This window comes from Lissotriton helveticus, chromosome 10, assembly GCF_964261635.1.
Source record: "Lissotriton helveticus chromosome 10, aLisHel1.1, whole genome shotgun sequence".
NCBI classification, from domain to species: domain Eukaryota; kingdom Metazoa; phylum Chordata; class Amphibia; order Caudata; family Salamandridae; genus Lissotriton; species Lissotriton helveticus.
In genome coordinates, this window is record NC_136071.1 from 178154188 (window position 1) to 178172515 (window position 18328).

The window sequence follows — 18328 nt, forward strand, 5'->3', positions numbered from 1 at the left end:
ACAATTCTAAGGTAAGGAATCTATCACTAACGTGTGTCCATCATTGTTGTGTTTGCAGTTACCGCTCTAAGTGTACTGGGGATGCTCAGACGTGAGTCCCAGGCACTCCACACCACTGGAATCAAGCTAGCCGGGCTGAAGAGAGGTGTTACCTCGAAACCAGGCCGGTCCTCGGATGCTTGTTTCCGTTCTGGGAAGGACATGGCTTTTGTAGTTCGGACTGGACTGTTCCCATGGGGCACAGGGTCAGCGCTGATTTGCATATCGCCATTGTCTAACCCAGGGTGGTGTGGAGTGGAAAAACGATGGATTTGGGCCCAGATCTTTGGACTGGGGTGAATGTGTGACATTGATCCACATTCTGTCCATCATTGTTGTGTTTGCAGTTACCGCTCTAAGTGTACTGGGGATGCTCAGACGTGAGTCCCAGGCACTCCACACCACTGGAATCAAGCTAGCCGGGCTGAAGAGAGGTGTTACCTCGAAACCAGGCCGGTCCTCGGATGCTTGTTTCCGTTCTGGGAAGGACATGGCTTTTGTAGTTCGGACTAGACTGTTCCCATGGGGCACAGGGTCAGCGCTGATTTGCATATCGCCATTGTCTAACCCAGGGTGGTGTGGAGTGGAAAAACGATGGATTTGGGCCCAGATCTTTGGACTGGGGTGAATGTGTGACATTGATCCACATTCTGTCCATCATTGTTGTGTTTGCAGTTACCGCTCTAAGTGTACTGGGGATGCTCAGACGTGAGTCCCAGGCACTCCACACCACTGGAATCAAGCTAGCCGGGCTGAAGAGAGGTGTTACCTCGAAACCGGGCCGGTCCTCGGATGCTTGTTTCCGTTCTGGGAAGGACATGGCTTTTGTAGTTCGGACTGGACTGTTCCCATGGGGCACAGGGTCAGCGCTGATTTGCATATCGCCATTGTCTAACCTAGGGTGGTGTGGAGTGGAAAAACTATGGATTTGGGCCCAGATCTTTGGACTGGGGTGAATGTGTGACATTGATCCACATTCTGTCCATCATTGTTGTGTTTGCAGTTACCGCTCTAAGTGTACTGGGGATGCTCAGACGTGAGTCCCAGGCACTCCACACCACTGGAATCAAGCTAGCCGGGCTGAAGAGAGGTGTTACCTCGAAACCGGGCCGGTCCTCGGATGCTTGTTTCCGTTCTGGGAAGGACATGGCTTTTGTAGTTCGGACTGGACTGTTCCCATGGGGCACAGGGTCAGCGCTGATTTGCATATCGCCATTGTCTAACCCAGGGTGGTGTGGAGTGGAAAAACGATGGATTTGGGCCCAGATCTTTGGACTGGGGTGAATGTGTGACATTGATCCACATTCTGTCCATCATTGTTGTGTTTGCAGTTACCGCTCTAAGTGTACTGGGGATGCTCAGACGTGAGTCCCAGGCACTCCACACCACTGGAATCAAGCTAGCCGGGCTGAAGAGAGGTGTTACCTCGAAACCGGGCCGGTCCTCGGATGCTTGTTTCCGTTCTGGGAAGGACATGGCTTTTGTAGTTCGGACTGGACTGTTCCCATGGGGCACAGGGTCAGCGCTGATTTGCATATCGCCATTGTCTAACCCAGGGTGGTGTGGAGTGGAAAAACGATGGATTTGGGCCCAGATCTTTGGACTGGGGTGAATGTGTGACATTGATCCACATTCTGTCCATCATTGTTGTGTTTGCAGTTACCGCTCTAAGTGTACTGGGGATGCTCAGACGTGAGTCCCAGGCACTCCACACCACTGGAATCAAGCTAGCCGGGCTGAAGAGAGGTGTTACCTCGAAACCGGGCCGGTCCTCGGATGCTTGTTTCCGTTCTGGGAAGGACATGGCTTTTGTAGTTCGGACTGGACTGTTCCCATGGGGCACAGGGTCAGCGCTGATTTGCATATCGCCATTGTCTAACCCAGGGTGGTGTGGAGTGGAAAAACGATGGATTTGGGCCCAGATCTTTGGACTGGGGTGAATGTGTGACATTGATCCACATTCTGTCCATCATTGTTGTGTTTGCAGTTACCGCTCTAAGTGTACTGGGGATGCTCAGACGTGAGTCCCAGGCACTCCACACCACTGGAATCAAGCTAGCCGGGCTGAAGAGAGGTGTTACCTCGAAACCGGGCCGGTCCTCGGATGCTTGTTTCCGTTCTGGGAAGGACATGGCTTTTGTAGTTCGGACTGGACTGTTCCCATGGGGCACAGGGTCAGCGCTGATTTGCATATCGCCATTGTCTAACCCAGTGGGTGTGGAGTGGAAAAACGATGGATTTGGGCCCAGATCTTTGGACTGGGGTGAATGTGTGACATTGATCCACATTCTGTCCATCATTGTTGTGTTTGCAGTTACCGCTCTAAGTGTACTGGGGATGCTCAGACGTGAGTCCCAGGCACTCCACACCACTGGAATCAAGCTAGCCGGGCTGAAGAGAGGTGTTACCTCGAAACCAGGCCGGTCCTCGGATGCTTGTTTCCGTTCTGGGAAGGACATGGCTTTTGTAGTTCGGACTGGACTGTTCCCATGGGGCACAGGGTCAGCGCTGATTTGCATATCGCCATTGTCTAACCCAGGGTGGTGTGGAGTGGAAAAACGATGGATTTGGGCCCAGATCTTTGGACTGGGGTGAATGTGTGACATTGATCCACATTCTGTCCATCATTGTTGTGTTTGCAGTTACCGCTCTAAGTGTACTGGGGATGCTCAGACGTGAGTCCCAGGCACTCCACACCACTGGAATCAAGCTAGCCGGGCTGAAGAGAGGTGTTACCTCGAAACCGGGCCGGTCCTCGGATGCTTGTTTCCGTTCTGGGAAGGACATGGCTTTTGTAGTTCGGACTGGACTGTTCCCATGGGGCACAGGGTCAGCGCTGATTTGCATATCGCCATTGTCTAACCCAGGGTGGTGTGGAGTGGAAAAACGATGGATTTGGGCCCAGATCTTTGGACTGGGTTGAATGTGTGACATTGATCCACATTCTGTCCATCATTGTTGTGTTTGCAGTTACCGCTCTAAGTGTACTGGGGATGCTCAGACGTGAGTCCCAGGCACTCCACACCACTGGAATCAAGCTAGCCGGGCTGAAGAGAGGTGTTACCTCGAAACCGGGCCGGTCCTCGGATGCTTGTTTCCGTTCTGGGAAGGACATGGCTTTTGTAGTTCGGACTGGACTGTTCCCATGGGGCACAGGGTCAGCGCTGATTTGCATATCGCCATTGTCTAACCCAGGGTGGTGTGGAGTGGAAAAACGATGGATTTGGGCCCAGATCTTTGGACTGGGGTGAATGTGTGACATTGATCCACATTCTGTCCATCATTGTTGTGTTTGCAGTTACCGCTCTAAGTGTACTGGGGATGCTCAGACGTGAGTCCCAGGCACTCCACACCACTGGAATCAAGCTAGCCGGGCTGAAGAGAGGTGTTACCTCGAAACCAGGCCGGTCCTCGGATGCTTGTTTCCGTTCTGGGAAGGACATGGCTTTTGTAGTTCGGACTGGACTGTTCCCATGGGGCACAGGGTCAGCGCTGATTTGCATATCGCCATTGTCTAACCCAGGGTGGTGTGGAGTGGAAAAACGATGGATTTGGGCCCAGATCTTTGGACTGGGGTGAATGTGTGACATTGATCCACATTCTGTCCATCATTGTTGTGTTTGCAGTTACCGCTCTAAGTGTACTGGGGATGCTCAGACGTGAGTCCCAGGCACTCCACACAACTGGAATCAAGCTAGCCGGGCTGAAGAGAGGTGTTACCTCGAAACCGGGCCGGTCCTCGGATGCTTGTTTCCGTTCTGGGAAGGACATGGCTTTTGTAGTTCGGACTGGACTGTTCCCATGGGGCACAGGGTCAGCGCTGATTTGCATATCGCCATTGTCTAACCTAGGGTGGTGTGGAGTGGAAAAACGATGGATTTGGGCCCAGATCTTTGGACTGGGGTGAATGTGTGACATTGATCCACATTCTGTCCATCATTGTTGTGTTTGCAGTTACCGCTCTAAGTGTACTGGGGATGCTCAGACGTGAGTCCCAGGCACTCCACACCACTGGAATCAAGCTAGCCGGGCTGAAGAGAGGTGTTACCTCGAAACCGGGCCGGTCCTCGGATGCTTGTTTCCGTTCTGGGAAGGACATGGCTTTTGTAGTTTGGACTGGACTGTTCCCATGGGCACAGGGTCAGCGCTGATTTGCATATCGCCATTGTCTAACCCAGGGTGGTGTGGAGTGGAAAAACGATGGATTTGGGCCCAGATCTTTGGACTGGGGTGAATGTGTGACATTGATCCACATTCTGTCCATCATTGTTGTGTTTGCAGTTACCGCTCTAAGTGTACTGGGGATGCTCAGACGTGAGTCCCAGGCACTCCACACCACTGGAATCAAGCTAGCCGGGCTGAAGAGAGGTGTTACCTCGAAACCGGGCCGGTCCTCGGATGCTTGTTTCCGTTCTGGGAAGGACATGGCTTTTGTAGTTCGGACTGGACTGTTCCCATGGGGCACAGGGTCAGCGCTGATTTGCATATCGCCATTGTCTAACCCAGGGTGGTGTGGAGTGGAAAAACGATGGATTTGGGCCCAGATCTTTGGACTGGGGTGAATGTGTGACATTGATCCACATTCTGTCCATCATTGTTGTGTTTGCAGTTACCGCTCTAAGTGTACTGGGGATGCTCAGACGTGAGTCCCAGGCACTCCACACCACTGGAATCAAGCTAGCCGGGCTGAAGAGAGGTGTTACCTCGAAACCGGGCCGGTCCTCGGATGCTTGTTTCCGTTCTGGGAAGGACATGGCTTTTGTAGTTCGGACTGGACTGTTCCCATGGGGCACAGGGTCAGCGCTGATTTGCATATCGCCATTGTCTAACCTAGGGTGGTGTGGAGTGGAAAAACGATGGATTTGGGCCCAGATCTTTGGACTGGGGTGAATGTGTGACATTGATCCACATTCTGTCCATCATTGTTGTGTTTGCAGTTACCTCTTTCAGATACAGGGAACAACATCGGGAAAACACGTACAAATGTATATTTTTTAATTTATATTATATTCTTTTGTTTGGCATGGTACCCCACTTTTTCCAGGCTGGTGGGACCTGAATCCCCCTCTTTGAACTAAGGAGTAACATTTTATCCATTTTCCTTTTCTTTGATTTAAAACTCCTTTTATATCGTGTCATATGTTATATCTTGTACAAGGTGTTTTTTTATTGACTTCGGGCTTGGTCGGATTGATGTTTTACTTTTAGGACTCAACTGTTGATAAAATGGAATACCAGCCCGCATAGTACTACCCTTAATTCCGTTTTTACAGCAAGGTAGGAAGGAATTCAGAATAATAATAGCTGATAAAGAGGGTCACACTTACATACTTTACTAATTGCACTGTATATGGCCGAGAGGTTTATTTTGGTATTTTCTCCTGCACTGTACGTAATATATGGTTTGATGGTACTCCATATCGTTATGCTATTTGGATTCAGGTTTTGGTATGATGAACTTCAAGTATGTTTTTTTCTTTAACTGCATTGTTTTTCACTTTAAATCTTGGTACTTATCAGTGGAATTCTAAACATGTGTCTATTTTATGTTAAAAAATGCAATACCAATAAAATAATTTAAAAAAAGTTCCTTCAGTAAGGGTCTCAAACATCAAAGAGGTAGAAGTTGTTTTAGACGAAAATGAGATGTGCAGCATACTAATGTCATCAGCCACTGAGATTCTGAAAGGATGAGAGGAAGTCAAATTGGAGATTACTTTCGGATCCTAGATCTAGATGAAGGCCATAAGGAAGGACAATAGCCCCCTTCTACTCTCTCTCTCTTGGAGTGTAGCGCCTAGAAACCTCTGGGTAGTAGAGCGCTTTACAAGTGTCACTAAATTCATTCAAGTATCTCTCGGGGGACGTCTAGATGATTGCCTGAACAAGGTGAATCTTTAAGTGCCTGAAACAGCAGGAATGATGACATACTTCATCCAAATCTATAAATGACCTTCGCCTTGATCTATATTGTGTTCTTGAATGAATGGTGATATTGTGGACCTCCTTTGCATAACAGTGTACGGTGTCAACTGAGTTCTTGAAAATGCTAAACCCCTTGGAGGTGGAATGCCTGGAGATGGAGGTATAAGAGGAGAAGACTCTGCAGGAGTAGTAGTTTGAGATGGAGGAGAAGGTGATAGAGACACAGAAGGTGTTAGAGGAAGAGAAGATGTTATAGGAAGAGGAGGTGGTAAAGTCAGCCGAAGCACTGTGATGGAGAATTCGGTATTTCCAGTACTAGGGTTGCTGGTACGGAAGGTCAGTAGTGCCTTGAATATCGGGGAGTCTGAAATTGTGGGAAACCTCTGCAACTTCATTTTCCACAGGAATTCTACAGACGCCTGTATAGGAACAAAAGATTCAGTGCACATCAATGTTATGTGGTGACTAGATGTTACAGCCAACCCTTAGGTTTTTTTATGCTGAATAGCTCCCTGACGGTGAACTGTACTCAATGGCAATACAGGTAGATATTGTACCTTGCCTCTATGTCATGGTTCTCAATGTCAGCTAGGAACAGCACCATTTTTCATTTTGGGTCTCCTTTTGGATCTTTCCCTGGAGGTGACCTCAGAGGTGTTAATAGAAGCACCGGTAGATAGATTGCCTTTTCCTTGCTCCATTGATCTCTCGGAATATTCAAGTTACTGCAGTCTGCACTGTTCTCGCCCAAAAAGGCAAATCTTTGCTCTATCCTTCAGGCTGCACATAGAAAAGGTCCTGCTATAGTTACACTTGTCAGGAATATGGAAGTCCGTTTGGCAACGACTAAGCAGATCATGGGGATCTGTTTTTGCCATTTCTCTGCTACACGAAGGGCACTTCACAAAAATGTGACATTTTTTGAGAAGAAAGGAAAATATTTTCTTGTAAATAATTACATAAAAGTACTCTCAATCATAAAGGACGTAGGCTAAAATGGCTTACAGAAAGTTTGGAAAGGGAAATATTTCCAAGAGAAACAATGCCAAATAAGGCCAAGCTCAGTGCTCCAGGATCCTGTAACCAGGAGATGGAAAAACGAACGCCACTGACTGAGAGAGCATATAATCAGATACTGGAGAGCTGGGAGCACTTAGAGCCGCAGTATCAGTTTTCAGCCTTACATGGCTGCAGTCTATATGGCTGCATTGCCCTATTGTTTTCCACTTCACCTTAAAAAAAATATTCATAAAAGTTATTTTCCTCGTTACCCAGATCTTTGGTAATATTTATATAATTTTAAACAAGGTAAATAAATGGGAGTGGCCAATAAACCCTGTTTTTACAGACTAACTTGTTTTTACTTCAAATAGGAATACACTACCTTTCTAAAGAAAGGCAAAAATAAGTGCTATGATTTCAACTGTGATTCCCCAGAAGGACTACAGTTGAGCAACCATTCTTTATTTAGAGATGATAATGTGAAATGTGGGTGGGTTGTGTTGGTACATGTCTGTGGGTAAACTGTATGCATTTGTATGTGCACCTGTGTGTGAAGGGTGCCTGTTTGTCAGTATGTTTGTGGTGGGTGTGTGTTTAGGTACATGTGGGCATGTGCGACTGTGTACAACTAGTGAGTTTCTGCAAAGTCTGAAACAATTGTGTCAAATCAGATGTTAAGAGGAACACTTTTCCAATTCTCCGATTCTTAAAAAGTTGTAGAGACCGCTTAAAACAAGAAAAAAAATGTATAAGTAAATTGAATTGGCCATTCCAGCCTGTTTTTATAGATTGCTAAAGCATTTACTTCAAATAATAAGATACATCTTTTTAAAGAAAGTTTAAATCAACAGCATTGGGAGCAGCTAAGACCCAGGAGCAAGATTGATTTCGAACGGCATTCTATTAGAATGAAGGGGGCATCTATACTTTACTAGTTGCAAGTGAAGTCATACACACTCACTTACGGTTTCATTTTTTGTCTCTCTGCACACAAACATCTGATGGCCATCGCCAGAATGAATTAGCCAGAGGAGACCATTTTCAATAAGTCAAGTATGGTCAGAGGCTTACCTTCTGATACTGCTCTTCATTCATCTGAAGGGCGAGAAGAAAATCAGCATGCTGGAGGGAAAAATACAAATATTTAACACACTGTGCAAATGAACTATCTCATTAATAAGCCCTCCCAATCACTTCTGATTCAACTGCTTTTCTCATTATAAATGTAGCCTGGAGGATAATGAAAACTATTTCTTATTTCACTGTATTTTCAACTGTGGTAATTCTGTTGCAGTATGAATTATTTACCAAACCACAATCAGGCAACATCAACCCAATTACAGAGAGGCAATGGTATGTTCCTCCAACCATTGATACAAAATGTTAACTTGTGGAAATTTCCATAGCCCCAGCCCCCACATTTAAATAAAAAGCAAACACCTTTGGGGAAAGTTACATGTTCTAGAGGACAAACTTCCTTTAGTCCTTGTACAGCACATAATGGCTCATAAAAGTGAAGGAACATGAGCTAAAGTGAACCGTGCAGCGGATGTGGCAGCAAATACAGCGCAGAAGCTGTAACCTGACCGCAAACTAAGAAAAATGCAGACTTTTTCATAGCGATCAACAAATTACTTATTTTTGGGATCGCTTATTCTGGTGGATACTGTATCTACCTTCAGATTCCTCCCCTTTTGAATATCCCAGGAGCGAGTCTGGATCTGGCAACATGGCAACTTTTCAATAGGTCTCTAATGCCTCAAAGGGGCACAGACTGCAAGTGGTACTTTGAGATGTCACAGAGGAATAAACCCCCTTGTCGGCCTGCAGACATCAGTTTCCATCCAGATTTAATGCGCCTTTGATGCGAGCGAATAAAACCAACATCTTACATAGAATGGTGCAGTTTTCAGTAATATGACTAGTAAGTAGCAGTCCTATTAGTGTATACAGCCATGCAACAGGGAGGTTGGCGGGTCAGTGAGGAATCTGCAGACTCTACATAGCATCCACCAGAAAAAGTGTCAGCAAAGGTATGTTAACTTGTTCTTCGGATAGATACTTCTTCCTGCAGATTCCTCAGGTTTTGAATACATTTCACAAGCAGTCCAACATCAGGAGACTGGCGCATGACTGATACCAACAAGTCACGGAGAACTGTAAGAAAAGGATTACTTGGGTCCAGTTGAGGCAAATCTTCCTCATGATACGCGGAATCAAGAGTATCGGAGGAAACATGTAGAGAAGCAGAGAGTTCTGCAAGCAGAAAGAGTGCCAAATGCTGCCTGCATCGGATACTGAAGGGCACAGATTTTTGACCAGTCGGCATTCTCCCGAGTGGAAAATAATTCTATCTGAGCAGTCTGCCATAGCTGGAAGATGTTTTGGGCAACCTTGGATGAAGATACCACTTGTAATTGGCCAGACAGCACCGGCTAAGATTGTCCACTCGGACGTTGAGGACTCCAGTCAGATGATTTTCCAGTATGTAAATCTGATGGTTATGAGCCAAGGACTAGAGTTGTAAACCTTCTCTGAAGAGACGATTCAACACCCCTTTCCACCTTGCTTGTTGATGTACTACGTTGTCTATCAATATCTGGGTTGACTGACCGTGAAGAAAAGGAAAAGCTTGAGAGCCAGATGTAGTGCCCACATTTCTAACATATTTATGTGAAATATATGTTATGGCTACCAGAGACCTCTGATCACCAGTTAATCCAGATGAGCCCCTCACCCTACAGTGGTGGCATCTATGATCACTGTTGCCGCAGGACGAGGGTAAAATGCCTTTCACCGAGAAAGGTGGTTGTTCACATGCCACCATTCTAGATCCACTCCGGTGTCCCTGGAGATCTTGACACAGGCTCATAGATTGAGCTGAAATACCTGTCTGCAGGGGTATCACCGAGGGCCCTCATCTGCCAGTGTTCATGGGTGACCAACAGAATGCAGGAGGTTAGGAGACTAAACAAGCATAAGAACGGCAGGGCTAAAATGATCACTACATCCTGAAACACTGGAATCATTGCCTGAATATCTTAAACTCTCTGGGACGAGTAGACTTGACTCGATGGGGCAGCCCCTCTGAACAGGATGTGCTGAAAAGGCACTAGAAGAGATTTGTCTTGCTGATAGAAAAGCCAAGATCAAACAACTGTTGTGTTGTTGTCCACATGTGGCAAACTGCCATTTTATTTATTTATACCATTTATAGAGCACACTGTCACCTAAAAGGTACCCTGGCGCTGGAGAAATGAACAGGGAAACAACAGTTGCATTAGAAGAACAAAGATAGCAGTAGAGATCAGCAGGGAAAAAGCTAGGATTTCAGTATCTTACTGAAGCTTTTGAGATCAGTTGAGTGCATAAGAGGGGTAGGAAGATGATTTCAGAGTTAGGCGCCCCTCACTAAGAAGGCATGCCTTCCCTGTCCCATCTTCTTGTTGATGGTAATACAGACAAGATTGGCAAACGAGGAGTGAAGGCATCTCCCTGGGGTATAATTTTGGAAACCATTCTGAAAATGAATTGGGCCAAGGCCCTGGAGAGACTTAAAGACAATGCATAAGGATTGAAAAGCTATTCTTTTTCTCACCAGGAGCCAATGAAGCACCTTTAGTGCATCAGATGCGGATGATCTTCTAGGCCTATCTAGAGCCAGTTTGGCTGCTTCGACCGGCTGGGAGACTTAAGGGAATGTTTTTGGCTGAGCAACACAGAAGCTCTGTTTTGCCTCCATTAAATTTCAGAGTTTGCATTTAGCCAAGTTACAATGTCCTTCATACAGTTGTGAAAGGTCTTAATCGCTAGCTGATGGTCACTGTCTAGTGATCCAATTAGCTGGGTGTTATCTGCGTAGTTAAGTAATCGTATACAATGGGTTTTGAGAAGGGTCACCAAAGACCTCATATAAAGGTTGAAAAATATAGGGATATGGATCGACCCTCGAGGGACACCATGTTTAACACCCTTGCAGGCAGAGCGATCAGGAGGAAGGCAACAACCTGACAGCACACCAACAAATTGAAGTTCATCCATTTCAGTGCAGTACATCTTATTCCTACCATGGGGAGTCTTTCTAGAAGAATATTGCGATTTACTGTGTCGAAGGCGAAAGAAGTCCAATAAAATCAGGATCGCTGATCAGCCATCGACTAGCATCCAGAGTTCATCCATTGCCATGAATATGGCTGATTCAGTTCCATGCCCAGATCTGAAGCCAAACTGTTCCTTGTCAAGCAAAGTATAGTGTTCCAGGTGATGAGCTAGGTTTTTACTATAATTGCCAGGAATAGCTGGGTCGAGGGAAGGTTTTTTTTTTTTTTTTAAATGTGGGAACAATAGCTTTTTTCCGGATGTGTAGGATTTTGCCAGTATCCACAGATTGGTTACATATCTGTTGGAGCAGCAGGAAGGATTCTTCTATCAAATCTTTTCAAATCCTAGGGGGAACAGGATCAATGGAGAGCCTGAATATATGTAACTAGCTAAAAAGCAGAAGCAGTCGACTGAGATGGTTTCAAACTTCTCATGACTGTATGGAACTATCCGAAAAGTTGGTTAATTCGGATAGACTGCAAGCAGCATGTGGAGGGGTCTCATTGATAGAACAGCTATTCAGAAATGCTCCAGACACAGAAGGATTAGTAAAATGAGGGGAACTGCTGATGTTCTCCAAAACGTTGATTATCTTTTCCTCAAAAAACAGTGCAAGGTTATCACATAACTCCTGAGACAGGGTGATGTACCTTTTCAGGCAGTCTGGATAAGCCACCTCAAGCATGATATCAGACTTTTTTGGCATTGTTGTGTGATGTAAGGATAAAAAAAGCATTGTGGTCTGCTATGGGTGAACTGATAGATAGCTTTCTTATATGTATGTAGGGAGGATTTTAGCTGTGCTTTATCTTCCTCTTAAAGGGATCTGTGCCACTTTCTCTTGCGTTGCTTACATACTACCTTTAGTTGCTTCAAAGAAGGGTTATACCAAGGGCCCGAGTATGCTTTTTCTCAGCTGTAGTGGGATTTCGGAGTCAAGTAGTTTGAGAATCTTTTCCTCCATGATTATATAATTTTCATCTACTGATCTATCTTGAGTAAAAGGGATGGACAGATTAGATAACTCCTTTCGGAAGGATCTGCCTAGTTTGTGCCATGCCCTGTTCATTACCAAAGTGGTTTCTACTTTTTTGGCGGGTCTAAGTTCTTACGTGTACATGGAAAGATATTAAAGCATAGTCATTCTAACAGAGAGGGAGAGTATTTGAGATAAAGACTAACTTTTCTGGGGCAAAAATGAGGTACACGGTATGGCAACTAAATTGGGTAGGGCCAGAAACCATCTGATGTAACCCTAGGATGTTGCAGGAGCTGCAAAATTATTTGTATGAGGAAGAAAGAGGTATCTCTTCTGCCCACATATTAAAATCCCCTAAGACTGGGAAGTTAGAGTGGGCCTATGCCCCATTTGAGATCAGCTTAATTAGGGGGTTTAAGCGGGACGCTGAAAGGCCAGAGGAGTGGAAGCATAAGATTCCTGACAATGCACAACTGTAGTGTAGTTCCTATTATCCCAATAGGCTCTGCGCATTGGAATAATACCTTCAATAGTAAAGGCCTAGACCAGACGTTAACTAGGTCTACTACTGTCGATATTAGACTTAAAGTTTTGGGTTTGCCAGCTAGCTCAGAGTTCACTAGAAACTTTCTCGAATGTTCAGGAAGGAATTAACTTCCCTGATTAGACAAGAAGGGATTTAGTTTCTGACAACCATAGAACATGACAACTTTGCTCTCCCCTAATCAAGAATGTATCTCGAGAGTCGTGTGAACAAAAGGCAATTTATTTTACTCAGTCAGTACGTGCATTCTTAGTCTCATTAGAATGTAGAGAAAAGGAAGAGACGGGCGTGTTCAATAAAAAGGTGTTATTTATTGATCAGTCTCTTTTCTCATACAAGAGAAATGGATCGATATTATTGCAATACTTATAGCTAAGTAAAGTGCATACATTAAAAGCAATAGTATGAAATAAATACTGTAAAAACATTGATATGGTTTCTAAGCCATAAGATGTTTTAAAATGAATAAAATATATTACATACACATATACATTTGATTAAACGTACTCAACTGGTGTTTCTAAATACGCCTACCCCGTGTACCTGACCTAAGCCTAATATGTGGGCGGGAATAGAAAGTTACAGTTTAAGTTAAGTTTGTTTTTGCCAAGTGAATAACTAAAGAATTCTCTGCGAGGGGTTATTCAGTTCTGTACCTGGAATCTAGGTTGAATGAGGGATGGTATCTCCCTCTCTGGTCTCGATATTCCAGGCTGCCTGCGAGGGCTACCCGGAAGCGCCGGTGCTGGATTTCTCGGCAGGAGAAAGCAGCGCGTCTCGTTCTCAGCGCGTCAGGAAGGCGGGGCTGTGCCAGCGGGGTCTGCTCTGCTCTTCGCTTCGGCAAGTATGGCTGCTCCGTCTCGTCACCACCGCGTGTGTTTGCATAGGGCAATATCGGTAATATTTATACCTTTAAGGTGCCGAGATTGACGTAAGGATGGACATAGATACGTCAATAAGGATGTCATACGACTTGCTCGTTAGCACATTCTTTTGCTGAAGTTCTCGGTGAAATCAAAACAATGGCCGCAGGGTTTTGCCCAGGTTGTCATAGGTTTGATTTGTTATGAGAACTCCGTATGCCTTATCAGGGGCTGGAGGAATATCGCTTGTCTAATTAGATCGCAAGCGTTATGACCTAATCAGATAACACGTTGTGTGACTGCGTCAGATAACGGTATCTGCATCATGGGGGTTTTCTGCCTCATGGGCTGACTGCTAGTTAACTTGTTGGTTTGTTTAACCAGAATAGGGTCAGGAATAGGGGGATCGATTCAGAACCTATAGGAATACATCACACCCACTCCACGCTAACTATGGACATATTTACTAATCTATGCATAGTAAAACATACTATAGAGTATAGTGTATACCTTACCACCCCAAAATACATAAATACATAAATGCATTTTGAAATTTTTCAAATATACGGAAGAACTGCAATCATATGTATTGTATGCACTCAAGCTGTAGAATAATGCCAAAGTAATCACGCATTTGTATACATTATTGCTATTTGGTATATGAGAATTTACACATGAAATGGCTCTTAATACAGAAAAAAAAGTTTGAGACCATTCCATCACAGAATAAAATATTTATGAACATACCAGCGGGCAGCTAATGTCTATAAGCTATCTAAAATTTAGAAACCTTAGTTCTCTAAGAATAGTTCTTACTTTAAGCAGAAGATAGTGTCCCGAAAAATATGCAAAAATATTTTGGGGCTGCTGAAAAATTGCTGTCCGTGAACTGGAGGTAAAATTGTTCATGTGACTTTATTTTTAAAGTTGAAGGCCGAATTCAGGGAACGCCGTGTGCGAGCTTGCCCAAAAGTCTATTTCTGCTCTGGTGAGAACATCATATCATTTAGGCTTTCGAAAAAGCTGTCAACAGCTTCCTGGGAAAGTTCCACTAACTCGGAAAAAGGTGTAACCATGCATTCGTGCGCATGATTGTCTCCATTGACATTCTGATTCGCATTGCTGACAGAAGGTCGTACCTGATCGATGCTGCTTTCATCTTGAACTTCACTACCCCTTAATCGTAGTGGTGAAGCTTCCACGAATGCCGTCATCAGGATTGGTAGCCTTTGAGGGCAGCACAAAGCGTGAACCTTGATCGGGCTCAACAATGTTTCTGCATCCATTGGCGCATCCGATTGTGGCGTCAGACAGGTGTCTAACACGCATTCTTCTCCGCATAGCAGACACCTTAATACAGGTAAAACACATCTTTGCCACATTGGTCGAAATGATAGAAACCGGGAGAGTCCCAGGATTTTTGATATCCGGTCCCGGTATCCAATGGCTAGGATTGTTTCTTCCCTTGTCGCAAGAGTTTTGTCTGTGTCATGGGTTGCAATAACGAAAAATAAGGACTAAGAATAGGATTCCTGCAATTAGTCCCAAGATCAGGGGAAGTCCGCCAAAAATCGAATGGACGAAATCTGGAAAAATACCCAGTATGGCTTTGAATGGTGTTAATGCCATCGAAAATACTGTCTTAAATACCTTTGAGACCCCATTGGTATCGGAAATATTTAAGATTTCATTCAGGATTTCTGCGAAATGTATGGGGGAATTAGTTGATAACAATGAATGTATCTCTGCAGTCGTCCTTGCGACTTGTAGATCATACGTTTCTTTTGATGACGTGAGCTTTGTAGGCGTCTGAAGAAGCACTGTTTTCATTCTGCTTAAAGTATCTATTCGAATAGAAGTAATTTTCAAATTGGGCCATGCCCTTGCCTCCCTGTCTGGAAAGGAGCTGGGGAACAATGAGCGTCCACAGCACTTGACCTTCGCAGTCGTAGTTACGAGATAAGGAGTCCCGGGCATAAGACTACAACATCTGCGATCTACAATAAGAATGTAACTCCCATTATAGAGTCTTTGAAAGAATGGTTCTATCTCTGTTGCAGGTGCGCCTTGCTGGTGACATGAAAGGTTGTATGAATTCCCTTCACAGGCTCCATGCAAACTAATTCCGTTACACAGAAGCGTGCCGCTTAGTGACATCGTACAATTATTGCCACTAAGAAACACTTTCAGTCCTTTATTACTGACACATGCATGTGAATAGGGCAGGTTCCATGTTGTTTTAATGTACCCCTTTCCCAATGTCTCGTACATGCCAGCCTGTATATATTTTTGGCAGTATTGAAACCTGAAGGTTGAGATTGGAATATTTATTATCCCATGTATTATCCATTCACTGACAGGTCGTTCTGACATTGTCACTGGTAATCTTTCGAGTTTTTCAATGCTCAAGATTGTATAATCAGCACCCTTTTGTGCCATACTGACTTGTCTATCAGTAAGGTTAAAGATTTGGAATAGTGACGTTGTGTTGATTAAACGCCAAGGCACATAGCCTGAACGTAGATTTTGTAACGTCCAGCCAAGTTGTACAATAGAACGCAATTGAGACTGACCGTGTTGTAGCAACAGTAAGTCTTGCGATAATATGTCGATTGCTGAAGACACAATGCTGTCCAAAGAAAAAATTCTGGAGGACAGAGTCATTAACCCATTGTCCACTACAGAAAGTGATTTTTCCAAATTAATACGGTCAATTTCCCGTATTCTCTCTGCTGTTTCAATTTGAGTAACCTTCCAGGCCTCATTGTATGCTGCATATACAGAGGCTGCTATGAAACGTTTTTGACGCTGTTTGCGCGGTCCCATAATGAAATCACGCAAGTCAGCACCATCAGTAAGTAAAGTTAGGTGTTGCTTAATTTCTGCCAGTGTGGAAGTTTGTAGCCATTGAAGGCATAATTTGCCCACACTGTAGGTGGTTATTATCCCTGGGTGATGTCTTTGAGGATATCTAGGGTCTGGCCTGGTCATTTTGAACCCCTGTGTTTTGTTCAGGAATCTGTCTTGACAGTTATTAGTATCTGTGGGCCAGATCAACCACTGTTTCCAATCTGGATGTGTTCTGTTTTGGTTTAATACATAATTTACGTCTATCTCTTCATCTATAGAGCTATTGCTGCTCATTGTTGGCTTTGGAATAGACGGTTTATTTAAGTCTTTGATTTTGGCTAGGCCAAGACAGGTAGTTTGTTGAACAGTGTCATTTAAAAATATCATTTGTTCTGGGATCATGCAGGCTCTAAACAAAGATTCTATACCCTGTACTTGCCATTCTTTTGTACCCCAAACACTTTTCAATTCAACATTTTTGTCCCAATAATCAAAACCAAAAGTATTCATTTTTTCAAAGAATGAGTCTGAATATATCAATTTTGTGTTTGTTATCATGGTCTTAGTTCCTGTCTTGTTTGACAATTTGAAATAAAATGCTTCAGCATTACTTGTGTTAAAACCTGAAAAGTATGAATATTTGTCATAGAAGGTTCTTGAGCTTCCTTTTGGAGGGGTTGCACAATGTTCCCATTGATTATAATTTTAAACATTTCTAGGTTGTGCAGATCTATGTAAAAAATGGTTACCATAGTGGTTATAACAGTACATACTATCATAATTTGTAGAACCCTGCAAATAATCATGTTTGGTAAATTTAGCAGACATTACTAAGTCAGACATCATATTATTAATGCTTTCGAAGTCCCAATCATCAGCAAATGAGCTTGGTTTTGCAAAGTCACTCAATGAGATCTTAATTTGGTGTGGATATTTCAGGATTTCGACCGGACCATAAATTTCATAGTCAGTGTTGTCCCAGGCTACCCCACCCGGTATCGGATTGGCTGTGAAGTTGACTGAAGAAAGTTCTCTTTTCTCGACGTGTGAAGATGTGTGTGGTTTGAGGATCAAGTTGATTTTCTGACTTGCTGTGTCCATTTTAGCATATTTTCCCTCAATGAAGCGTCCCAAAGTAAGTACCATGATGAGCCAAAGTATGAGGATAAATGCACCAAAACCCACCCAAAATTCGATCCATGGAGAAATCAGATATGTTTCTTTTAGTTGATTCAAAAGTTATTTTGCTTTATCTTTAAAGGTTTTTGATGATGGCTGTGTCTTTGATTCACTGAAGCCTTCAGAGGAATCATCGAAGTTTATGAAGTAGCCGAATGCAGTTCTGTCAATTGTTCCAATTGTTTCTGGATTACTGTTTCTTGCATTTTCGCTTGGTACTTCATTATAGATTGGTGTGTCTCTGCTAAATGTTTTTATTTGGGTTTTCAGAGGTCTGAGTTCTATTGCATTGTTGCATAGTCCTTGTTGTTCTTCTGTAGGCGTTTCGAATGTGATGAGCCTCTTCGTTAGGACCTCTGTACTGGTAGCAAACCTTGGTGTTCGGCTACTTATTGGGAGTCCACTTGGCCTACTGTTTGTTATCGGCCACATGATTGTGGTTTTACCAGGTCGATGGATACAACTCGGTTCTCCTTTTTACCAGCAAGTGGCGGTAGTACAACTGATCTTGTCCCGTTGATAGACAAGACAGGAACTGCTTTTCTGTAAGAAGGCCCAAATTCCTTCTTTACCGCGATCTTTTCCCTGACTAGATCCCCGACTTTTGGAATCCAGACAGGTCTTGCTGGGACAGGTGGTGGTTCTTCAGTGGTTGTTGGCTGTTGTTTCAACTTTATGTTGCTCAGGTCTTTTCTTGTTTTGTTTAAGTCCTGCAAAATAGCCAAACGGTCTTTGATATCAAAGCTTTTTTCTTTCACCACTGAAGTCTGACTATCAATGTCAGAGATCAACATCCTAGTTCCAAATAATAATTCGTACACACTGAATCCCTTCAGAGAATTTCTT

General features: G+C 44.0%; 1 protein-coding gene across 4 annotated transcripts in view; it reads right to left on the reverse strand.

Moving 5' to 3' along the window:
- Nucleotides 1-18328, reverse strand: part of RNF216 (ring finger protein 216) — an 853926-nt gene that overhangs the window by 437252 nt on the left and 398346 nt on the right. For all 4 annotated transcript variants that reach the window (XM_078665045.1, XM_078665046.1, XM_078665043.1 and 1 more), the window contains one exon: nt 8038-8088. In XM_078665045.1, coding sequence (XP_078521171.1) covers nt 8038-8088 — 51 coding nt within the window. The remainder of the gene's footprint in view (nt 1-8037; nt 8089-18328) is intronic.